Here is a 26,413-nt window from a genome sequence, read left to right on the forward strand (position 1 = left end):
GTGTGTCGTCGTTGCTTGCTTAGCTTAGAACGTTAGAAGGTTGAGCGAGTAGCAGTCAGTGACAGATGAAGAGAAAGAAAGAGAGCGCGCGCGGCAAATGAGGAAATGTCAAAATGGGAGGACAAGTGATGATAAAAAGTAACAAGTAAGTGCCGTGTTACTTGGGAGTTATTATGATGGTAACGTTAACTGTGTCAGCGCTTGTGTTTGGTGGCTCGCGGGATGCAGCTGCAGAGGTGATGCGCGCGCGTGCTGTGTGTGTGGTACAGGAAGCGCCATAGCGAGAGCTATCTGTGTTTTGCTGGAATGTCCACATCTGTGAACCTGCTTCACATCTTTTAGAATAAATATGCGATGAAACAACTCGAGCTGGGTTTGTAAGTTGCCAAATTTGCTTTGTATTTATTCTTGATCTGATGACATAATGTGTGTTTGGTTCTGGCTTTATGGTTTCATATAACTTGCTGTTGTTCTCCATCCAAGTTATTAACAATGAATGACATTTGCTGTGTGAATATGTCAGACTGCATATAAACCGCGTATTTAGCAGATGTGGCCATTGTTTCCTGACAGCTGGCTTCTTGTTTTTGCCTTAAACCTTAAAAACAATTTAATGAATTATACGTTATTTTCTAAGTTCATGATAGTCGTGATACATCCTTGTGATTGTGACATCCTAGCTTAAAATCTTGGTTGTGTAGATTTTTTTTTCCTGCTGCTTGTATTTAAGGATTTTGCATATTGTATTAGGATGAATATGAATAGTAAACAAACAAATCCCTTGTGTCCAAAAAGTGTGCTTAATCTTATTTAATCATGTGCACTTGTATTGTACTTCAAATCTTAAAAGAGTGTGTATGTATGTGTGTGTGTGTGTGTGTATATATATATATATATATATATATATATATATATATATGTGTATGTATATATATATATATATATATATATATATATATATATATATATTTATGTATTTATAAAAAAACTATGCTTACAGATAATATAATATTAATAAAATTTAAGGCCACTTAAGTGTACTTGAAGAGAGTAAGCTTTTTATGACTGTTTCTTAAGTACACTTTTAAAAAGTGTACTTTGTAATGGTCAAATTAAATATTTTACATTAAAGTACATTTTAAGAAAGTATATTTTAAATGTACTCAATTGCAGCTTCATCATGAATGTGTAATATATATATATATATATATATATATATATATATATATATATATATATATATCACATATATCACATATTTAAATACATTTCAATCAATAGAAATTAAATTACTTAACTTTTTAGTAAATGTCAGGACATTCTGTTAGACAGTAGAGGTAATTACGAAATTACATATAAAGATGTACTGAAGTCCTACTTAATTATGTCAAAAGTAAATATAAATGTAAATATTTTCATTTAATTGCAGGTAACAACATGCAATGAAGTGTCCAAAAATTACGTTCAGTCTTTAAAGTATATTATTTCTGTAATAAGTACTCCTTTTTTTTTTTTTTTTAACAATTTTTTTTAAAGAATGCTAGTGTACTTATTTTAGAGAAACAAAATGTAATCAATGTGTTTAACTAATTTTAATCAGTGGTAGATCTTTTTTTTTTAAGTGCATATATCTCATTTCATATGAGCTGATGTGATGATAAATGCATAGGTAAATAAATCTGAAAGTAAAAATAGGCTTTTTTTTTCTTGGGTGTGTGTCTAATTAGTTAAAGATCTGGGCTGGTAATTGAAAGCTTGCAGGTTTGAGCCCTAGTTGCTAGTTGTGTCTTCTAGATGTAGTTACTCTTACGAAATGTATGATATTCTCTAATTTTTATTTTTGTTATACCCAGCGCTCGCATACAGTCACTGTACACGGCTGTTTAAGCATGTCCACAGATGACAGCATCTCTGAGGACGTGTCCAGCTCTGTGGCTTTGAGCCACGATCAAATCAGTGCCAATGGTGGGAAAGAGAGCGAGGCGTCCCTCGTCTCCTCTGAGGACACCGTGTCGGGTCTCCCTGAAGAAGAGCACTCTGCATCCCACCCCGAGGGCTTCCTTCAGGCCACAGAAGGGGCAAACCGACCCTCCACCACACCAGCATGCAGCATTTCCAACAAAATAAGGTCTGTATTTTTCATGTGATGTTTACTGTTTTTAGTTTTACAAAGATGCTGTCATTGATAAGCTGTCTTAAATGCCTCTGGGTGTCTTTCTCCTCATGTCACATGCTTTAGGAATCTGTGTCTTCGTACTGAGGAGGAGTTCAGCTCAGGGAGAAGTTTACCCTTCATCAACCCAAGCTCTCTAGAGACCCTCCGAGCCCTGGTGCAGGAGATCCAGAGCAGTGGGGAGACCCACCCTGAGATTTGGAAGAACTGTGAGGTGCGCAGATGTCCACACGGTCCATTCATTCCCTCATGTGGCGTTATGAAGCAGCCATCATGGCCCGGGTTTCTGGGCCATCGTCTGGGGTCTCCCCTAGGAGTCGAGCCGACAACAGCAGCCACGCTCAGAGCTGGGGAGAACATCCCACAATGCAGCTGATCCCTGACATCAAAAATGAGATCATTTAGAAGTATCTTGAGCCATTTAAAATTGACGTGAAATGAAAAATCACCCTATCTATTTTCTAAATGCATATTATAGATCTTAAAGTCCCCCTGTAGTCAATAATTTTATCCATTAAAACTCATCTTTGATCAACAAAATGACATATTTAAATGTTTTTTGCATGAAAAAAAAATCTTCATGCCTTAAAATAGCTTGAATGTAACTCTGCACCCTTGCCTATGAATATGCAAATGAGCCCTGCCACTAATTTTCTTTGACTGACCAAATTTTTAAAGTTGAGACTTTGTTCCATAATATTACCTGCTCGGTCCAGTCTGTCAGCGCGTTGTCAGTGTCCTCTATTTTTCCCTGCTTGAGAACATGGGTTGAATCCGAAATCGCCCCCTAAACCGTCATTCACTAAGTAAGGCCTATTCCCTACGTTAGTCCACTAATACTGTTCACTTGAATGAGTGAACGAAAACGAGTGAGCGAATTCGGACAGCCGCTGAGCTTACATAAACTGTACACTCGTTAATGCAGTGCAATGTGATATTGAATAAGTGCACTCAATAACGTCCACTATGGTTTCTCACAAATCTCTACGTTCATTTAAGACTTTATTTAAATCATTTAAGATTCTTATGAAGACACTCAACAAAACAGACATTTTGGCATAATGTGTGTGTGTTATGTGTTATCTTTTCTGTGGGTCGTGTGTGTGCGCGAGCAGGACTTAACGGATACTGCATAATTGCGTTAAATATTTTTAACGCTTTAAACTTTTTTTTTTTTTTTTTTTTTTTTTTTGGGCGGTGTCGCGGTGGGCAAGTGATGAAACCGGTGTTGCGACTGAACATCGTGTAACACCGGTAACACCGACTACTGTAGCAAGCCTAGTTACAAGGTAGCTTGTGACGTCAGAAACACCAGTGATTTCAAACTGCGTTTTTGAGACTGTCTGTGTTTGGTTCACTGCAGTTTTAAGGAGAAAATACTCAGCGATGGTGTTGACTTGTGCATTTGTACATGGTTTGTCTTAAAGCATATTAAAAACACCGCATAGACATATAAACAACATTAAAAGCTTGATTTTCACCACAGGGGAACTTCAATAGTTATGCACCGAAATTGAAGATTTAATTTAGCCGTAAACTGAAACCAAAAACAAATTTAACTAATCAGTTAGTTAATCAACTTTATTTAATAATCAACCCTCATTATATATAAGCATTTACATTGCACATAAGGCAGTTTTTATATAATATATAACTATAATGAATGTGCAATGTAGGGCACATACATTTATCAAAATGCTCCTATCTAAAATAATTGTTTTGTTTTCTAGCTGACTAACGGTTCTTTTTTTGATAATCTGTATGTCACAATACAGCAGAAAATATATTTAGCTACTTCTGTTTCATCGCCTGTTATATGCTGAGATTGGCCACATGGCAAACACATTTCTGTTTTTTGTGTGTGATATTGACTGTAGAAATTCCACAATAAAACCTCTACTTGCTCATCTAACTAAAACACACTAATTTGTCTGTCGTATCACTTCATTTGCAGCCAGAGATTCTGTTTTTATGCTTTTATTAAAAAGCAGCCAACATATTGACAGTGTTTTCTAACTCAAACAGGGCCGGTGGCTTCACCTCTTTCAGTTGGTGGAAAAGCAATATCAAGAACAAATCCTTGCTCAGCAGGAGCAGTACCAGTGCCAAATACAGGTATGTTTCTCAAAGGATCTGATTGGACTGTTAACATATTATGTGTACATTCAAGTGTTGTGCTTTGTATCTGATGCCGACAAGGTGCTTCAGTGTGTTTAATCTGGTTGTGCTAGTCTAATGCCGGGGACACACTTAACGACTGTAAGGCCGATTATGAATGTAATCTGATACTTACGACTGATCATTCCCAAACGAGCCGAGTCGCGTTCAGTCGGTGTTCACAAGCCACGTTTCCATTACCCTTCAAATTGCGCAAATTGAAATTGCGAATTGAAAATACGCCCAATGGAAACACGTCAATTTCGCAAAAACTCCTATTTATCAAAAAAAGTCTTTATGCTCACATGAGGTGGTTTTTCAGGCAATTCAAAATATTAATATTTTGCAAAACTGCAATGCAAACAGTTTTTGCGCATTTACAGGTCACCTGACGTAGATGACGCGGTATGTTTGTACAGAATACAAGACAGAGTTCTTTATTAAATTCATAAAAGACAAAAGAATTACAGGAAAACTGGATTCTAAACCTCAAAGAAATGCCACAATCAAGACCTCGAAGCAGATATGAGGGAGAAACACCCAGAATCAACTCAAATTTGTAATGGAAACGCGCCTATAGTTGGTGTTTAAAATGTGCTGCAGTCGATGGAAAATGTCTGTTAAAGGTGCTCAAAGCGATGTCACGCATTTTTTAGGCCAAAACATTTTTTGTCACATACAACAAACATCTCCTCACTATCCGCTAGCTGCCTGTCCCCTGAACACACTGTAAAAAACACGGTCTCTGCAGACACACCAGGCTCCACAAACGGCAACAAAAACAAACTGGGCTAACCCGCACCACGAAACATAACAAACTGTTCCAGCCAATAACCGATAAGAAGGGTTTGGGGGGTTAGTGCGCGGATGAGGAGGAGGGAGGGTCTAGCTAGCCTCTGTTTTTTTGACAATACTTTAATACTTTAACGTCAACAAGAAGTGATGTCACCCGACATCGCTTAGAGCACCTTTAAGCTGCATTAACTACAAGCGACTTTGTGGCTGCATGTCGCCAGTGGCTGGAGGTGAGGTCGCTTAATGTTTGTGAGAGACATTCATGGATGTTACTCCATGTTGTAGACAACAAATGCGTTTTCTTTCAGCTACAAACAAACATTTTGGAAGGAAAAGGCTAAATATAAACGGAATCAGTACATAAAATGCATAACATTAAAGATGAACGAGAAACACGGCGGTCGCCAACGGTCACTGTCACTCGTGTCGCCGGAAATCCCCCGCTCTCCATTGAAATGAATGGTATCGTGTCGCTTGTAGTGTGAACGCATCTTGTAGTGTGTTCAGTTCAGTCTTAGAATGTTTCAGCTAGTCGTTAAGTGTGTTAAGGGTTGAAACATATGCCATGCATTTCTGCTAATGAACATGCTTCTACTTAAACAAACTTGATTTAAAGGGATAGTTCACCCAAAAATGAAAATTCTGTCATCGAGACAGTTCTTGCATGGTTTCTTCCAGCTCATACAGGATGAAATTAAGGCGTTAGTGCAGTTGCAGAACCGCCTAGTCAGCACACAGACACCCTCTCTGGAGCCCGGTAAGATCCACAGGCCTCTAGAGGACCCAGCGGCTGAGAACACCTTCACGTTGTCGGCTCCAGGACCTCTGTCACATCCCCAGCTCACCATTCACCCTCAGGAGAGCTCGGAGGAGGGGATGGTTACCGTGCTGAGCAGCGGATATGGGACTCTCTCCGCCTGGGAGCATGGGTTAGAAACAGGGAGGCCTAGTTCCACTGAGGGACGGTATGAGGCTCTGTGGTCCCCGAACCAGCAGGATGGCAGTCTTACACCGTCCCCTGTTCCTGACACAAGCCCACTGGGCCAGAACCCGCTGAGCAAAACCATCACAGCCAACGACAAACTCCAGACGCCTGCGACGATCGCACCTGATACCATGACTGATAAACGGAGAGTAATAAGGTAAAGTTGCAGTTGGTTAAGTATGATTGGAGTCATCAAAATGGAAATGATACAAATTAAAGTATGGGAATTATATTTTTCTAACACTAATTTAAGGATTTTAGCATGAGCCTTTAGATCAAGTTTTTTCATCAACATGAGAAATTCATAAATTTAGTCAAATGTGATTAACTTTTGACTATAATCTATTTTCTAAATGCATATTATAGTTATGCACCGAAATTAAAACCAAAACCGAAATTAAAGCTTTAATTTAGCCGAAAACTGAAACCAAAAATAAATTTAACTAATCAGTTCATTAATCAACTTTATTTAATAATCAACCCTCATTGTATACAAACATTTACATTGCACATAAGGAAGTTTTTATATTATATTTTTTAATTATAAATTACCTTTTTAGTTCAGTGACTGATTTATTCAAACGCATTGTATAATGAAGCTGGGGACACACTTAACGACTGTAAGGCCGATTATGAATGCAATAAGACTGATCATGCCCAAACATGCCGAGTCAGAGACAGTCGCTTTTAGTCGGTGTTCACAGTCGGTGTTTAAAATCTGACCCAGTCGTGGGAAACATTCTGTGAGTGTGTTCAGTTCAGTCTTAGAATGTTTCAGCTAGTCGTTAAGTGTGTCCCGACATTAAGTTAAAATATAACAACTATGTAATATAGTGCATTTAGTTATCAAAATGGTTCTCTAAAATTATATTTTAAATAAATGTTTTAACTTTTCATTATAATGTTCAAATGCATAATAAATAATAAAGCCTTTCGTTGTAGTCAGTGTTGTTATCATTAACTAAAACTAAACTATTAAAAACTATTTTATTAACTGAAATAATAACTTATGAAGTAATGATGAAAAAATAAAAAAATAATGGAAAGGCTGCCTTGGCAACTAACTGAAATAAGTTTAAGTACTACAATTACTAACTGAAATTAAACTAAAGCTGAAATAAAAATAAATGAAAACTATTTAGAAAAAAAAAAATATATATATATATATAAGTAAGATCAAATTAAAAATGAAAATCGTAAGTGTAAAAGTAAAAGCTAATTCAAAATATTGATCAAAACTGTAATAGTAAATAAATACTAAAATAACACTGGCTTTAATAAACTCTTTTAAATTGTTTTAATAACATTAATCGATACAGTTGTTTTGTGTTGATATGTGTTGTGTAGTCAACCTCTGACCTCCTGGGCACAACGGCAGAAACACAGGCCGAGAAAGAGCCGAGCGGCACAAAACCGGACGTCACATGTGGAGGAGCGAACAAGGAGCCCAGCAGGAGCAGGATCTCCTAAGGAGCACACAGATCATCTACCTTATGTAAGCAAACATTCATCTTGAGTGATGGTTTATTTTTTTGTTGTTTATTTAAATAACCATGGGCAGCAGGGATGCATGAGTAATCTGTGAGCATATTGGTGTTGGCCATTAGGAAGCTTATTTTTTTTACTCATTTAAGCAGCAAACTCTTCTTTAAATGTCCTTACATCTTTTCTTCTGTATATAATATTTGATGTCGGATTTCACTTTCTAAATTTAAAGGAAGAAAAGATTCTTAATTGGCCAAAATTTCTGTTATGCATCTTTGATTTTTTTTTTATGTATAAATTGTCCATCATTTGCTGTTTCAGAGATAAGACGAAGCATCAATGTTCTCTTTATTACTTTTGTTATATGTTCATTAGGGGTGTAACGATATTCAAACCGAACCGAAAAACCGCGATACAGAACCTACGATACGTATCGCGATACTCTCATGGCGTACCGATCACGCCCCGCCCCCTGCTACCCCGGCCAGCCCTGGCTCATCGGACCTCATGTCTTATGTGTACACAACCAAGTCAGTTTTGTAGCCTAACCACCATTAAAGCCATATAATGGCAAGCTCTGTGTTTTGTTACTTTCAATAAGCAAGGTGTAATCTCTTAAATTCTGTTTATTTGATCACGAAATTCAAACAATAAATGCCGTTTTGGCGCTCTTTGATGTGGCGTGACAGATCACCTACTAGGCTCCTCATTTCAAGCGGCAGCGCGAGTAAACGCAATCATCTCCTCCTCAGTTATAGAATAAACATGAACCTGAAGGTATGTTGAAAGATACAGTATACTTACTGAAAGGCATCGTAATCGATCAATACGTGTTTCAAACGCGGAAAGACGTCAATAAAACAGTTTAGTTTGTCACATAGCATTATATTTACCTCAGCAGGCAAGTCATCATCCAGTTCCTAAAGAAATGAAACTCTTGCACTAAATAAATGCACTATATTAGCCTATATATTATATTTTACTTAACCTAATGATATCTTGATTATTTAATGTACGTTTAAAATATCTTTCATGAAAATGACAGCAACTTGTGTAAATTATTATATTTCAATAACAAATTAGAGTAAAAACATAAGTTTATGCAAAAATGCCTTATGTTCAGTTTACACGTTTTCATACAATGTGTGGGGTGTTGATTATTATATCTAAAAAATAAATAGCATCTAAATTTATGTTAAAAGTCTAGGCTCTGTTGTTAACCTTTAATGTTATAGTAATGTGCGGGCTCCATATAGTTTACAGCAGTGGTTCTCAAAGTGGGGTCCGCGGACCCCTGGGGGTCCGTGAACGATAGCCAGGGGGTCCGCGAAATAATTTATAACAGCCTACCGTTTTTCCATGACTATAAGTCATGTTTTCTTTATCATCTGAAAACTTGCTATTTATTCCAAAGTGACTTATCGGCCTAATGCATTTAATGTCAAATAATAAAAAAGTATGCTTTTAAAGGTTTCTATAGATAGATAATCTATATGCCTGTGCGTCAAGTATTCGCTGTGTTTTGGTCCTTTTTTGGGCACGCGCGCCAGAAGGAGACAGAGACGGCAGAACCGGCATCCTGTTTTTTATTTTATTTTTAAAAGGCATGACATTTTGTAGTCATTTTTAATGTACACACAAATAAAAAATTGACATTTTGCCGTTTTGAATGATGTACTCTTATCTGTATGACCATAAATAAGAGTATTCCTTTGTTTCCACTGCATAGGAAACAATCCAAGTGTTCGTGCCGGCGTCTCGCGTGCGCGCACAATAGGCTATGTCAATTCTAGCACTGCTAATTTTACATCAAAACCTATTCATTATCAAAATAAAATACTCACTGAACTTATAAAAAGTTCTGCTTAATTTAATTTGTCTGTTGTGCACTATGAAGGCAGTGACGGTCAATCATTATACCGTCGACTTGCTGTTGTTCCAATCTCATTTCTCCACATGTGAAGATGCTGATACGTGCAGGTCTGGACCTCTGTAATTTTTTTAATGTGTAGCCTATTATATAATGAAAGTTTTGAAATAATTGCCTAATATAAACTCTAATTTGGCGCTGCAAGGATATTAAACATCGCGATGATAAACTGACCTTCTCATCTGAGCGGTTTCAGCAGACTACCAGCGCTCGTCAATGTCAAAATGCGCATTTCCGCATGACGCTTCAGTTATTCGGTCATAAAGTGTGAGATAAGATGTAGGCTAAACAAGATCTAGACACGTGTGAAATTAATGTGGGAAAAAATAAATACTCTGAACCCCAAGTGAATTTACACAAACTGAGAAAGTCAAAAAGCATTACTTTGTTCCCCGCTCTCCCAGCTACAGGTCAAGAGAAGCATACTGTGTCCAGGATGAAATAAACATTATTTTTTTTTAGCTAATTACAGTGGATATAAGCTCAATTTAACAACTCAAGCACCTATTAAACATAATTTGCCATTATTACTGTACTATATACCTACTATTTGTGTACCTCGAATGTGTTCAAATATTGGAATTTAACATCTTTGCAAAATAATCCTTGAAACATTTCTCATTTAAGGCCATTCCTCTTTGGAATATGTGATTGTGTTTTGATGTGATGTGAACAATAATCTTATACATTCTGCATTTCCATTTTGTATGTGGATCATTCATTGTAAAATTTAAACTGTCATCTACTTGACAAAAAATGTATTCCACTGCCCACTGACATGCTTTTAAAGCTATAGTTATCCCATTTTTTGGCCTTAAAAACACCTTAAAATGCATGTGTAGATCAAGAAAATCTAAAATTCCTCGGGGGGGCGGGGGCAGGGGGGGGGGGGGGATCTGGACCCCCTAGCAAGATCACTTTTGGCACCTCAGTACACTATTTAGAAAACCCTGCATACGACCCTGGGTGAAGACTATTTGTGTCAAAACATTTCATTAAGCGCTCCCACATTAACTTTGGGCTCAGTCACTGTTATAAATATGAGGGGGTCCTTGGAAATATTTTTCCCCCGTAAGGGGTCCCTGGCTCCAAAATGTTTGAGAACCCCTGGTTTACAGCATTAGCAGATCTTTTATTTTTTATTCCTTGCGAAACGTTTAATTGTTATTGAATTAATTTAAAGACAAAGACACAATTTTTTCATTAAACCACTGTTTAAAAAAAACAAAAAAAGCAATTTTAGCTTTCTAAACCCCACCCCACCGAACCGAGACCTCAAAACCGTGGGAAGAACCGAACCCTCAGTTTTGTGTATCGTTACTCCCCTAATGTTCATAGTTATGTGAACATTACTTATGTTCATAGAGGCCTCTGTGTGCATTTACAAATTGCTTTCTGAATTAGTAAACATCTTTTTTCTGGCTTTACCCCTAGCGTGGATGCAGTGCTGGCTCCATGAACACATTGCCTCTAAGGAGAAGTGACAGTCTGGTGTCTGAAGCCTCAGGTAACACATTTCACTAAGAATCAAGCTCTGCTGTCTGTCTAACAGCGCACTGGAGGGATGTGATTGTGGTCAGAGGACTTGGTGGAGATTGAAATGTGTTATGTTACAGGGTTTTTAATTGGTGCTTAAGACTGAAATAATTTCTGATTATTTCTGATTATTGTGAAATTACTGTTCACATATTCTGAGTCTGTTTGATTTTTCAGGCCTATCTTACTGGAAGCTGGAAGAGAGTGAGTTATACCGCCCTCTACCTGACAGTTTTGAAAGTGCTTCCTTTGTCCTAATGCAGGTAAATTGTTATTGAATTAATTTAAAGTCGGTAAACTTGTTATTTATTAAGTTAAAAATGTAGATTCATATTTTTTTTGGAATCGGATCGTAAGATACCCTCGTATGCAGTTTGGTGCAGTTGCTAATATTTAAATGGCAAAAACTATGTAACTCTGAACGCTTGTAATGTAAATAAATGAGATCTTTATAACACCATAGCAGACTACTTACATAAAGTGCATATAAATATCACATGTAACTTTATATCTCCCAATATGTCTTAGTAAGATGATATTTAAATGTTTAGTTTTAAGATCAAAGCTCTGTAGTTTTATTATTATGGGGGGCAATACAATGATGATTGAGAGATCAGAAAAGCCTGATGGATCATATTTGATACTCACATTTTAACATGATTTTTATATAAAAAAAGGAGTATGGACAATCAAGTAAACATAAGCTGCTTCAGTCCACTAAGTGTTCATCTTGAAATATTACTAACAGTAACAATATAAAAGTTATCCATGTTTACTTTATAGAAATTAGTAAAGATTGCACAGCAAAAGGTGAATGTGGATGTTTTTACAATTATACTAGGCTTTAGTTGCTAAAAAGTATAAACTATCAATCAGGCGACAGAAGGCATATGGAAGATTATTTACTGTACAACAGGTTTTTAAGCAAAGATTTGATAATGTTGATAATTTAGAGGCCTATATGTCAAATATGATACAGTGAGCTTTGCTCCCCAGACTTTTTGAATGGCGTTGTTATTCTGTTATACACAGACTCCAGAAGAGAACCGTCTGTCTCTGCGGGAGATCTACCAAAACAAGAGAGCAGATCCCAAAGGCCACGAGTGGGACTCCTTAATCAACTCGTCCGCCTCGTCTCCTCAGGTCAGAGCAGAGCAAATTAAGACAATAATTAATTAAGGAACAAAATAACTAGTGTCATCCCTCACCTGTTGCTCCCTCTCCCAGGTGTTGACTCTGGACTCCACGTTGCATGTGAAGCACTCAGATCGCACATCAGGCTTCACTTCGCCGTCCCACTTCAGCAGTCCGTCTGCACAGGCCCGGGCCTGTCCTAGCAGCAGCGACGCGCCCGTCAGTCCCGACTCCATGGCCCTGCGCAGCCACAGCGACATCGACTGCATCTCTAACGCCAGCAGTCTGTCTGCACAGCAGGCGTCTCCCTCCCCGTCTGCGCTGAGAGCAAACCAGGCCAACAGTGAAGATGAGGGCAGCCACACTGCCACGGTCACCGTACAGCCCAGAGGACCGTCTGCTCAAGAGATGTACAAGCTGAACAGAAGCAGCCCAGGGACAGGCAATGGGAAACTGGAGCGGAAGACCTCGCTGGAGGACCCGGTTGTCCTCTCACTGTAAGAGTCCTGAAAATCCCCCTAAATTCAACATGGAATGCCATATACAATGCAATAATATCATTAAATTATTTGAATAGCTTGGTCACATAAAATGCATAACGATCAGTAGAGCTGGGTATCGAGTTCGATACTTTTTAGGCATCGACCGAATTGTTTGATGCCATGGAGTATCAAAAAGTCATCAAATTTTGATACCTAAGGGGTTAATCTAGTCAACGTCAGTGAGCCAATAAGCATGCAGCATTATTAGCTGTGGCAAGGCATCAAGGAAAAACTAGTTTATGCCGGTTACGTCCAGAGACACGTGAGGCTGTAGTGTGTAAGCGTCCCAACCCCCATTGATGAAAAGATGTGGAAAAGATCAAAAGTTTGGCTACATTTCACCAGACTCGATGCCAACAGCACGCAATGCAATATTTGATAATTGCTGCCAAGACCAGCAACACAACAAATCTGATGAAGCACTTGACAGTGTACGGAATAAAATTAAGAGAAGAAAGTAACTCCGTCTTCGACTGCAAGAAGAACTAGAGTGTGTCACAAATGAACCGAAACTCAGCGTATAGGATACTTGCCTTACAGACATGAGAAATAGGCATATAGAAAGCTTGAAATTTCTTTTTTTAAACGAACCAATTTGAATTGCAAACAAATTCTCAAAAACAAAAAAATACTCCAAGGCACTCGAATTGTGTAGAAAAAAGTTAAAAAGCCTTTATTAAATCATGGCTTTTAACAATAAAATTGGTGACAGATACACCTACGCGTTGCGGCTTATGCCTTCGTCAGGGTGAGTGCCTTGGAGTATTTTTTGTTTTTGAGCATAATTATCCCAAGCAAGCAAAGAGCTCTGAGATTTCACACCCTGTGCAGCACTTCTTTTGCATTCTTTGCTGTGATGAAAAGTGAAACAAATTCTCTCTGATTATGTAAAAGAAATGAAAGGTGCATTTCTCTATATAGGCGCGCGTGTTCACTATACTGCAGAGATTACCAGTCAGCATCGTCAACTTCATCTTTGCAGTCAACACTGACTCAGAAAACACTTGTCTATTAATAAACAATTAAAATGTCTCCTTGCTATTTTTTCCTGACACATTCATAATCAATAGGTTACGTTTACCAGTGCTTTGCAGCAAGCTTTGTTGGTGCTCTTGAGCACGAGGCATATATCTCTTTGAGTGGTTTTATTTTTTGATGACCTTTTTTACACAAAGTTTTTTTTGAGGAAATCATGTTAAAACCGATTTCATAAAATTGGTATTGAAAAAAGTATTGTTCAGGAACAGTTATCGAAGTCAAGGTATCGGTATCAATATCTAAATTTTTTGACCGGTACCCAGCTCTAGCGATACAACACTTACCATATGGCATTGGTTGCATCAGCAGAAATATGTGAATGTTTGGAAAAAGTTATTGGGTTCCTATAAAACATTTTTTTCTTTAAAATAACATGCACTATTCATGGTCCTTATAATTGCATTTAGAAGGCGTTTACCAGTTGCTTTTATCCAGACTTACAAAAATGTTTTAGCATCATGTATGAAACAGATTAGAGCAGGAAACTTCTGTGCATTAATTATTTGGGTCAACTCCAAACTTTTTTAATGGTAGTGTAGCTTAAGATGTTTATGGATAATCTTTATTGAACCTATCCCATGCTATTTGGTGTATCCACCAACATCTGATGTGCCACACTAACTCTTCTGGTTGGTCTAATCTTGCTAGGTTGAGACAGAAGCTGAGAGAGAAACATTCCCGCCACATAGCTGATCTCAGAGCGTACTATGAAGCAGAGATCGGTGCCCTGAAGGAAAAGCTGGATCTGGTGAATTTGCCTCTTGACATGGAGAAAAGCAACCAGATCCTACTTGAGAGGTGAGAAACAAGACGCTGCTGGGATTGCATACTACATTCCAGATTGGCATCCACCAATATTAGCATTTTTTTGCTATCAATCAATATCTGTCTGAAAAATGGTCAGCTTCTCATATTTATTCAAACAGTAGGTTTCAAAAGTTCTGTTTTTATAGTACATTTTTATGTTTTGATGCCCCATTTCTTTACAAACATGTAAAATATACATGAACAAATTCCATATTGGTTATTACTAGCCAAACATAAATATCATCAGCCATTATTTCTATATTTGTGCATTTGTGCAATTCAGTAAGCAAATAATGAATAACTAGTAGGTCTAATGTGGTATAATGATATATTTGGCTCTTTCTTCAGCCTGTTTTCTATCTGCGTTTACATCAGCACAGTGAGTCTGGTGACATCTGGTGTCTGGTGTTTATCACACGATAAACACTGTCATCAGCGGAGTCCGATGAACTCTGACTGATTGTGTCTTTGATCATCGTTTGGCAGATGTCAGCACCTGGAACGAGCGTTAACAGAGGCAAGCACACGCATCCGAGAGCTGGAGATCAAAAACCACCTCTTGGAGAGACAGCTGGTGAGTCACCGCCTCCATCTAAACAGGAAATTCATCAGTGGCTTGTGTTTGAGTGCTTGTAGTCAGCAAAACAATATTAAAAAGATAGTTCACCCAAAAATGAAAATTCTGTCGTTAATCATCCTCATGTCGTTCCAAACCCATAAGACTTTTGTTCATCTTTGTAACACAAATGAAGGATCTTTTTGATGAAATCTGAACGGTTTCTGTCCCTCCATTGACAGCTACGCAACTACATTGCTACATTTCTTAAGCTCAAACGGAACAGAATGAACCTCATTGGTTCGTGCAGGTCATGCTTGAGCCTCCGTTAACCACAACTGATGTGTGAGTTGATAACTGTTTATGTGAATAAAAGCCTAAATTCAATCTGCTCATCATATAAAGCGATCGAGTCTCTTCAAAAAAATTGGATTAAACTGCTCAATTCATATAGATTCGTTTTACGATCTCTTCATGAACTTTTTGAAGCGTTAAAGTGGTAGTTTGCGTAGCTGTCAATAGAGGGAAATCTCTCAGATTTCATCAAAAAGATCTTCAATTGTTATCCGAAGATGAACATTTCAACAACTCAAACCTTCTTCCCCACTATATGCTGAACATTTACTATGTTGGTTCAAGAAAGTCAATATTCTGATCCACTATTTAAACTTAGTGTTTTCACTTGACCCCCGGTGTTATCGGTAAGACCGATGTTGTAAGTTTATATACTGATGTGAAAATTTTCTTCACGTGACGTCTTTAATAATAGAGATCACGACATTTACATTTTACATTTATTCATTTAGCTGACGCTTTTATCCAAAGCAACTTACAATTGCTATATATGTCAGAGGTCGCACGAATGACTGGAAAAGTGGTCAAAATGTTTTTAAACACTGTGCTATCTTAAAGTTTGTGTTTGTGGTCCAGGCGGAATGGCCAGAGCGATATGATGCAGCCAGTGCCACAGTTCAGACCCTGCAGCAGCGCTTAGAAGAGACCAAACACAGCAGCCACGAGAAAGATGCCACCATGATCAAACTGAAGAACCGCCTGCGTCAGCTGGAGGAAGCCATGCAGAACGCCTGTAAAGAGGTGGATGAGAAAGAGGCCCGCATGAAGAAAGAACACAAGATGCTACAGGATGTGAGCCTTGCAGAATCCTTTATACGTCACTTATGCTGTTGTGTTAGACAGTAAAGTTCAATGTGATGTTGTGCGTTTTTTTCTTTTGGCAGCTCCTCAACGAATATGATTCATTGAGAAGGGAGCATGAAGGAGCGAAGGTGCAAACTGTTTTTATCTTTCACCATGACACAAATCGACAAAATTAATACAAAGTGCACAAACTACTCAGTTGTTTCTTTCCTAACAGGACAAGCTGGTCTCAACTGAAAATAAGCTCTTTGATGCCAATGATCAAATATGTGAACTGAAAAGGTAGATAATCATATGAACTGCTATTTTATAATTAAAATTAAAATGTATACTTAACAATTGCATTGTTACATTTTTAAATCTTATTACTAATTGTTAAATGTAATATATTAAAGCAAAGTCATATATTTATTTTGTAACCTATTTAATTATATCAATTATATTAATTATAAATGAAAATGAAAAATATGTTCTTAATATGCAATTATTTTGTGTTGTACAGTTTGTTTGATTATGATTACTATTATAATTCATCATATTTACATGTAATATATACAGTAGTGGCCAAAAGTGATGAAAGCAATTAAATATAGGGAAAATATTTTATATTTACAAAATATGTTTTAAATATGATTGAAGAACAAAACACCTTGGTTAAGGTATTTATCTGGAAAAAAAAATTGGCAAAAAAAGGCAAACTACAGCTTCAGGTTTTATTTTACTATGTGAAACAAATGCATAGAAAAACAAAAAGCTCAAACAAACCATACATTGACTACAACATAGTTTAAATAATATTTTGTTGGTTCTCTCTTGTTTTTGCATATGTTCATAATTTGTCAGTTAATAGTCAATGATCGCTTTAGCTTCGTTTGTAGATTAGGGGAAAAAACTATATGAACATCCCTAATATATAGGGATGCTGTTAATGACAGCCTGGCCAATAATTATGTCGGCATAATTTGTCACGTTTCATTGTGTTGTTATCATAAATAAAACAATTGACTCCAAGCAATATATAACTATGCAATGTGCTTACAAAATCTTTACAAATTTTAATAACATTTGAATAAAGGGAGACTTTTGGCCACTACTGTATATAACATGGGTAGTAATAAGAATGCTATAGTTAAAAGGAAATAATATATTATATTAGTATATTAAATATAATTGTATTTTATATACTAATATAATATAATTTCCTTTTGTGTACAAACTAGAGATCTTTAAAAATAATGGTTTTTGAATTTCTCTGGTTTTGAAGGGCCATCTCTAAGCTAGAAACTCAAATCCGACAGCTGCAACATGAGAATCTGGCCAAAACACGTCAATCTCTTCATGGTAACTCACAGCCATCTGGAGCGGGGTATGAAACTCACAAAACATCTTCATCAGGGGCCTATGGGTGCTTTCACACTTTCCATTTCTTGGTTTGAACCAGAGTTGGATTGGTCCCCCTCCCTGTTCCCCCACTGGTCTCTGTTCACATTATATTATTTGCGTCCGAACCATGGTATGCTTGGGTCATCAAGCTATGCGTTTATCTGCCGCGGTTGAACTGCAAATGTTCTGAAGTTCACGGGAGTCCGTTTCTCTCTGCTTGCAGTCAGTCATGCTTGTCAGGAAAGTGAGTGATAACACACAAACACACAGTTTTAGTGAATCATATGTCGTCGTAAATCGTGGTTCTTTTCTGTGAATTTGTACAATTGCATTCATATCAGCAGCGAACTATACCGGAGTTTATACACGGTTTCTGCAGGTCTTGAAGTCTTAATTCATCTTTACACAAATTAAGGCCTTAAAAAGGTCTTAAATCAGAGCAGAAAGTCTTAAATTCATAAAGTTGTGGATTAAATGTTGCATGCATTGTAAAATTTTAATATCCTCCAAATATTTTTTGTCCTGTTTTCTGGAACAAATATCTAAACTGCCTTAAATCAATATACATTTACTTGAGATGCAAATGTAAAATGAAATCTTGAAAAATTGATTAGTTTATGCTTAAAACAAGAACAAATATCTGTCAATAAGTTATGAAAACTTCCCTTTTAAATAAGTTGATTTTTCAACTTGGTAGTTCCTTGGTAGATATTGTTCTTGTTTTAATCATAAAGTCACTTAATTTTGACAGAACACAAGACTTATTTTATGTAATTTTGCTTCTTGATTTTTAAGAATTGTTTTTTTTTTTTGTTAAATGAATTAAAAAGTAATGGATATCTGTTAAAAGTTTTCAAGTATTTCTGAAATGTTGCTAATACAACTCGTGTTTCTCCCTAAACATTTACATTTAGAGAACATATTGATGTATTGTGTTCACAATGTTCATTCCTTAAATATTCTTTACTTGGTCCTAAAAGGTCTTTAAATAGTCTTACATTTACCTTAATAAAACCTGCAGGAACCCTGTTACATGAACCGTACCCCAGACAACCCTTATTAGCTGGACTGTCCTGAACTGTGACGTCAGGCGAGCACCAAAAGCACTAGTGTGAAAGCACTCTGAAAAAGTTTTTTTTTTTCTTTTCTTCTTCAAACAAATGAAATTGATGCACTTATTATCACAGTTATTACTGAAACTCACAAATTGAATCTTTCCAGTTTGTTCCACCACCCTGATCTTCTGCTTTCACCAAGTAAAAGGCAGCGAGACGTAGATGTCGGCATGAGGAACGGCGTTGGTCTCTGGGGTGAACAAACATCCTCTGAACGAACAGCTAGAGGGTACTTCATTATTCATATTTCTACACAATATTAATTCCTTTACCATGCTGTACTGTGGCACGTTTACTTTGAGAAGGGGATTTCTGACTTCTGTTATCCTCCGTCATCAGGCGGGTGTCTCCACCAGAGAGAGAACAGACTCCGGGTCACAGTCAAGAGACGAGGAAGAGGGATGTCCCACTGACGCCCATGATGAAGGCCCTGATCCAGATGGAGGACACTAAAGCCACTGAGGGACGTGTTCTGTCCAAGAACGGCTGCAGTTCGTCCAGTATGTCTCGAAATTCTCCTTAATAAACTGTATTTGAGGTTGGGATAGACTGAATGGTGTCCAAGTACCTTCTGCAAATTTTTGGGGAATGTACTGTAAATTGTGTAGCTTTTGTGTTGCCTTTTTTTGAAACAGTTGTTAGCTACACTACAAATAATTAGCAATAACTAACTAAAGACTGAATCTTTTTAAGGAGTTGATATATTTAAATGATATAAAATTATATAAATAATAAGCCTTATTATTGTTGCATGAAAGTAATGTGGGTTTCAATTAGGGTGACAGCATCAGATTTTGACACACACATTTATACTAAACGCATACAAAGTAATAAAACAAATATACACTTATTATAGAATTGAAAATGTGTATTTGACAAAAACAAATATTTGTTTATTTATTATATTTCGGTTTGGGGTCAGTGGGATTTTTTGAAATAAATTCACTTTTTTATTTAGCAAAAACACAGCAAAAAAATGGAACCATTTTAAATTGATCAAAAGTGACAGTAAAGACATGTATAATGTTACAAAAGGTTTCCATTTCACAAATTTTCTTTTGAACTTTCTATTCATCATCAATATTCAGAGACATTTTTTTTTATCATGGTTTCCACAAAAATACGAAGCAGCACAACTGTTTTCAACATTGATGATAATAGTAAATGTTTCTTGAGCATCAAATCAGCATATTAGAATGATTTCTGAAAGATCATGTGACACTGAAGACTGGAGTAAAGAAACTGAAATTTCAGCTTTGGCCACAAGAATAAATTACATTTTAAAATATATTCAGATAGAAAACCGTTATTTTACATTGAAATAATACTTCACAATATTACTGTTTTTTGTATCAAATAAATGCATTATTGGTGAACATAAGAGACTTATATCAAAAACATTCAAAAAAATTTCCAACCCCAAACTTTTGAAGGGGTGTTGTAAATAATGGGTATTTAATGAGCCCACATTTTAATTATCTATATTGAATTTATATATATATGATTTACAGTTGGAAACTATTATCTACAAGGAAAGCTACAGTAATTTGAATACTGCTGAGCTAATCCTAACAGTTATTGAGTTTCTTTTAAATATTGTCAACTCTGGTAATTTTGATTCTGTGATGTGTTTTAGGGTTGGCTAGGAGGAGGCCTACGGTGGGTTTTGTGGAGAGTTCTGTGAGGGACGCGGTGGAGGAGCGGAGCGGGGCTGTCCTGAGGGCCCAGAGGAGTCTCTCTCCAGAAGGCCACAGGTCATCATCTCTGCCCCCCAGAGCACAGAGAGCCAACCCTTTCTCCACACCTAGTAAGTGACCCAAATCTTTAGTACTTGAGTTTCTCACAGGTTCGCGTTTTTGAAGTTTGCACAGAAAATTTTTTATTTTTATTTTTTTAAGCTTTCAAGGCACATCTTGCAACTTGGAACTTATTTCAAGGTTTGGTTCTCGAGCCGCCAGGCACTGTTGTTGTGCGGATCAGCGGGCCGGAGTGCGTTAAGTGTGTTCTGTTAGAACGGTGTCCTGTTAGCGGCCCCTAAGTTAATAACTAATGATCTTTGCAACGGAAGTAAATCGATCAAAACTAACTTTAGCTAGACAATAAGTTTATTCTAGAGCTGCTGTAAAGCCAAAACAATCTGTTACTTTAATTTCCTATTATCACTGTAAAGCTGCTTTGAAACAATCTATACTGTTAAAAGTGCTATATAAATGAAGGTGACTTGACTTGAGTGTTGGATGCATGATTATGCCATTTTCAAAGTAACTGATGAAATGTTCTTTTTATGTTAGCAAAGAGGGACACGTTACTCATGCCTCTCTCAGCCAAGTCTAGTCCTAAGCGCTGCCCAACTGAGAACTTCTCCACCGCGTTGGGTCACTCTCTTCCATCCCAAGAACACCTGCAGAGCCGGTAACATTTCTGTCCTGCTATCTGATCCACTTGCCACGCGCTGATCAGTTGTTTGTATATAATGTGTTGTCTGTGTCTCATACATGTCTTGTTTTTTAGGGTTGGTTTTGATCGAAATGATATCAGCTCCTCTTTACCGTCCCATCCAAGTCCAAGGAAGAGGTTACAGTTCAATCCTTCTGAGAGACTGGAAGGTATTGTTACTTTCTTTTTCAGCTTTTAGCTGTCAAATGTGAAAATCCTAGTAGAACAAACAGTGATTCTGACCACTATCTACAGTGCTTGTTACTTTTTTTTTTTTTTACAGATATACTTTATATACTTTTCTACAATTATTTTTTTGATTTGCATACTAAATTGTTTTTTTGCATACTTTTATTATATGTTGCAAATGTAAAGTATATGATATACATTTTTTCTCTTTATTAAGAGATTAATTAATACTTTTATTCAGCAAGGATTCGTTAAATTGTTAAAAAAATGTAATTGTAATTTTTTTAATAGTGTAACAAAAGTGTTATGTTACAAATTCTGTTCTTTTTAACTTTCAATTTATTAAAGAATCCTGGAAAAATATTTTACCATGGTTTTCACAAAAATATTAAGCAGCATAAACTGTTTTCAACATTGATAATAATCAGAAATGTTTCTTGAGCAGCAAATCATCATATTAGAATGATTTCTGAAGGATCATGTGACACTGAAGACTGGAGTAATGATGCTGAAAATTCAGCTTTGATCACAGGAATAAATTACAGTTTACTATATATTCACATAGAAAACGGATATTTTAAATTGTAATATTTCACAATATTACTTCAGATATGTGTAGCTATACACACTCAAAAAGCTTTTAATTGTCTTAACCACTAATTTTTGGTCTGGAAATGAGCTAAATTTAAGCAAATGCACTACTAAAAATGTCACTGCTGTCTCAGAAAAACATGAAAGACCGAATGACGTTTTTGGCAGAATATGGGAATATGATTCAGAGGGGTTCAGCAGAGTTGTGTGAAGTGATGAATCGCAATGAAACACGAGTTGCATGGCGGTGCTCCAGAGTGAGAGAAATATAATAAATGCATCTCTACCACAGTGAAGCATGGAGGAAGTGTCTCATCGTGTTTGGATGAACTGTTTGAAGCAGTTAACATCAGATGGACTCTTCTTCCTGTAAAAAGCTGTCTGAAAGTTGGTGAAGGCTTTTCCGTGCCAAGCTACTTTATCTACAGTATTTGTGAAATTCTTGCTAATTCCCTGACCAGTGATTTGTGATTAAATTGGTCAAGACCATTAAAAGACCACTAAATATTATTTTGCCATATATATATATAATATGGATTTTCAAAGCATTATTTTACTTAAAACGTTAACACTACTACTTTGCTACCCTGTAAGCAGTGGTATTTCCTTCAGGAAACGTAACTCTTGTGTGAATTTCCTCCTCAGTGAACCCTCAGTCCAATGTAGGCTCGTCTGAGCCGGCAGAGAGCAGTGGATCTCAGGAACATGCGGTTGGGTCGAGCTGGGAGGAACCGGAAGCTGCTGTCAGCTCGCTGAAGACACACGACGCCGGTGAAGAGACATTCCTCTCCTGTCAGCCTCGCATTCAGTCGCTGGATGACGCAGAGCGCCTCCTTGATGAGCTCACACAGGAAAAGCAGCAGGTGATTGTGGGATATTTCCTGTTGTTACATGGTTCTCTAGAATACTTCATTCGTGGCATTCTATTGTCAAATATTTTTAAATAAATAAGCTAAACAATTTAATAACGTAGTATAGTTAATAATGTTGTAAAACACACTATTATACACATATTTTTTTTAAAAACTTAGTCAAGTCACCTTTATTTATAAAGCGCTTTTTACAATACAGATCGTTTTAAAGCAGCTTTACAGTGATAACAGGAAAATAATGTTTGTTTCCAGAAGAAAATAGCGTCACAATCCAGCTTAAGTAAGTTCAGTGATGGTTCATTTTTGTTGTAAAAAAGTTGTGGAGACAACTGTGATGTCATCGTCCAGCTCAGTTCAGTTCTCATATAATGGTGTCAATCCTGGTAGATCAATAATATTGTTGAATATTAAACTAAGCAAGCCAAAATCCAAAGGTGACAGTGGCAAGGAACAGAAACTCCACCAGGAAGACTGAATTGAGATAAAAAACCTTGGGAAAACCCTGGCTCAGTCGCTCAGTTCTCCTCTGGACAACGAACGAACAGTGTATGCTTATGATTCAGGCAGCATCACAGGTCAGAAGTCAGATTATATTGGAAAATACAGAATATTTAACTAATAAACTAATTTTTCAGTTTCTTGAGTTAGACGTGTAGAAGAATACAAATTATATTTGTGAGCAATTTCTAAAAGCTGACAAAACCAAAGATTTATTTTCAGCTCATTTGTGTTTATTCAGTATTTTCCTTCTGGTTATATACATGTTGAAGTCATTATTACGAAACTAGGAACTCTCAATGCTCATTGCACGTCTTAACGTCACATGAGTGTTTGGACGGCGTGTGACTCCCTCACAAGTCTTGCTGGTATGAGAGCGGCTGTAGATCGATGTCAGCGAGTGTTTCTGCTGTGTCCTCAGCACTACACGTTACATAACCTGCCTTTACAGTGCTGCTTGTTAATCATGTCTATTTTTAGCCCAGGCTTCCCTTTTCCCAATCATGCTGAGGAGTGCTAATTCAAAACCCTGTTGTTTAAGCTCAGCTGTTTCCATCCAGCAATCTGCTGAGTGCTGTGACAGTTTCCTCGAATATTTATTTCTTTTTCCACAGATTGAGGCAGCACTGAGCCGGATTCCTGGGACCGGGGCCCGGGTCACGTTGCAGACCAGGCTAGATGAGGTGAGAACACAATCGCTTTCCATTCAGATGCATATATAAACCAAAAATATTATATCATGATATGAGCAATTTTATTTCACGGTATATATCACAATCTATGGAAGCTTGTTTCCACCACAGAATAAAAAATAAAAAACCTTTTAATCTCACAATTCTGACTTTTTTTCTCTTTTAATTGCATGATATAAACTCGCAATTGCGAGTTATAAAGTCAGAATTGCGTGATATAGTCGCAGTGGCGAGAAAAAAGTTTGTATTGCGAGATAGTCGCAATTGTAAGTTATAAATTCAGAATTGTGAGGTATAACCTTGCAATTACGAGAAAAAAGTCAATTTTGCGAGTTAAAAAGTCAGAATTGCGAGTTTATTCTGACTTTATAACTCTGTAATTGCAAATTTATATCTTGCAATTTTGACTTTAATACGCAATTGCGAATTTATATCTAGCAATTCTGACTTTTTAATTCGCAATTATGAGTTTATTTCTCGCAATTGTGAGAAAAAAAAAAGGCAAAATTGTGAGATGAAAAAGTCACACTTATCTTTTCCGTTGAAAAAGTAAAGTATGGGATTATTCTTAATTTTTTTTTGTTATTTAATTGCAGTTACTTCTGATGTAATTGCGTTAAATACTGTATAGGGCAATGCTATATAAAACAATAGTGGATTTAACATCTAATGTTTAAATGTATGTTTAATGTAACCTTTTTCGTTAAATACTTTGGTCATGAAATGTTATATTATTTATTTGAAAGAATTAAAAGAGCAGTTTCATTTCTATCCTCTTTTGATATAACTAGTAGCTTGTAATTAATTACAATTATTATAATAATATAGTTATTTTTGCTGGAAATTCAACCCCGAAAAAGTGTTTTACATGTTACATAACTGTGAGAATTACTTTTGTTAATAATCCATTGAATTTAACACTTCACAAATGAAAGGCTCTCATTTAAAAAAAAAATGCTTATGCATATCAAATGACCCAAATGTGTAACATTAAAAACTTTATGATGTTATTCATCTACCAGGTGTCCTTGGAGAATCGCCTAGAAAAGGTGAACCGTGACCTCGGATTCATCCGCATGACTTTAAAACGATTCAACATCCTGCGTTCTTCTGCCAACATATAGCCAACAGTGAACTGTCATGAATTATGATCACATGCAGTGACTTTCTTTATTCTGGACCATATGAATTATTATTACAATGGAACGATCATTCCACTGTACAGACTCTATGTACATGTTCAGTAAATATTTCTACTTTTATTATAGGATCTATTTTGTATTTTTTATTACACGGTGAACATACTATAAAGTATATTTTAATAATGCCTACATTTGTAAAAACATTTACTTTTTTATGTCACAGAAATATGGAAAATTGTACGCTCGACTCATTCAGGTGAATGATGTAGATATTTTTAATTTTCATTCATTTGCTGCTGATAAATGAATGGCAAAAGTACAGTCCTGCAGGGCAGCTCATTTGCATATGTTTCCATTCCACTTGTGTCTTATGACTTTTGATTTAAATGACTCTTGAAAAGGTATATCATTTGTTCAAATGTTAGGTTTGTGTTATGTTCATTAATTAATAATTTATGTGATAACATTGCCTGTGCCATATAAGAGCAGAGAATGATAGCACATATCTGATAATAGGATGAGTAGAGCTGAATTGCCTTGTTGAAATCGTCTCATGAAAAGAACACAAACCCAAACCAGCACTGACTGTTTACACATGATTATCAAAGGTAGACCTCTGACATTTTCCAATGCAACACAGGATGTGCAGCTTACTTTGATGCATGAAATTTAAAATATGCTCTTCTCTGCTTTTCCATCGTTAGCTATTTACAGTTAATTTATTTTTTTCCTGTAGCTCATGGAATCTATTTAACTGTTGCACAAAAATGTTCCACAATTAAAACTGCATACAGAATAATGTGTTTGGCAGTGTAATTTAGCGTCGAGTCATTATGATGACATCTCTACTATGTTAGACTCTTGGTTGTTTGCTCAGATCATCATTAAATGTGCTTGAATTGTGTTTGTATTCATCACAACTGTTTTAGTGTTAAAGGCATAATTCAGCCAAAAAAGGAAAATTCCCTTCTGCAAATATGTAAACAAAGAAATGTGTGGAATGCAAACCTGCCAGATTTGTAGGTGGAAAAGCATGGGTGGAAGGCAAGATTTTCAGTAAATATGAATAACAAGAAGGTTTAGTTAAACAATAATGACTTGATTTATGGGTGACCTACTCTTAAATGTACTTTCTCACAGAATGGTCCTATGGCTTTAGTAGACATTTATAGTTGTTTTTGTTTTTTGGAAAATTTTGT

At 36.5% G+C, this 26,413-nt stretch overlaps 1 protein-coding gene across 2 annotated transcripts; it reads left to right on the forward strand.

Annotated features, from left to right (window-relative positions):
- On the forward strand, positions 1-26,010 carry mphosph9 (M-phase phosphoprotein 9). Of its 2 annotated transcripts, none has more exons than XM_077243679.1 (24): positions 1-145; positions 1,854-2,128; positions 2,240-2,387; positions 4,199-4,288; positions 5,804-6,267; positions 7,458-7,605; positions 10,960-11,032; positions 11,239-11,324; positions 12,094-12,204; positions 12,289-12,692; positions 14,424-14,573; positions 15,069-15,156; positions 16,069-16,284; positions 16,377-16,424; positions 16,514-16,578; positions 17,561-17,662; positions 18,901-19,023; positions 19,134-19,294; positions 20,431-20,601; positions 21,086-21,206; positions 21,306-21,400; positions 22,656-22,873; positions 23,995-24,063; positions 25,095-26,010. In XM_077243679.1, the coding sequence occupies exons 2-24, from the start codon at positions 1,890-1,892 to the stop codon at positions 25,194-25,196; spliced, it is 3,492 nt and encodes a 1,163-aa protein (XP_077099794.1). In that variant the 5' UTR covers positions 1-145; positions 1,854-1,889; the 3' UTR covers positions 25,197-26,010. The 2 variants fall into 2 exon arrangements, with proteins under 2 accessions (XP_077099794.1, XP_077099793.1); XM_077243678.1 differs by having other exon boundaries at positions 43-145; positions 5,783-6,267.
- The last annotated feature ends 403 nt before the right edge of the window (positions 26,011-26,413 follow it).

Source organism: Siphateles boraxobius, unplaced genomic scaffold (genome assembly GCF_051911475.1).
Source record: "Siphateles boraxobius isolate OS27281-9 unplaced genomic scaffold, OSU_SipBor_1 25, whole genome shotgun sequence".
NCBI classification, from domain to species: Eukaryota; Metazoa; Chordata; class Actinopteri; order Cypriniformes; family Leuciscidae; genus Siphateles; species Siphateles boraxobius.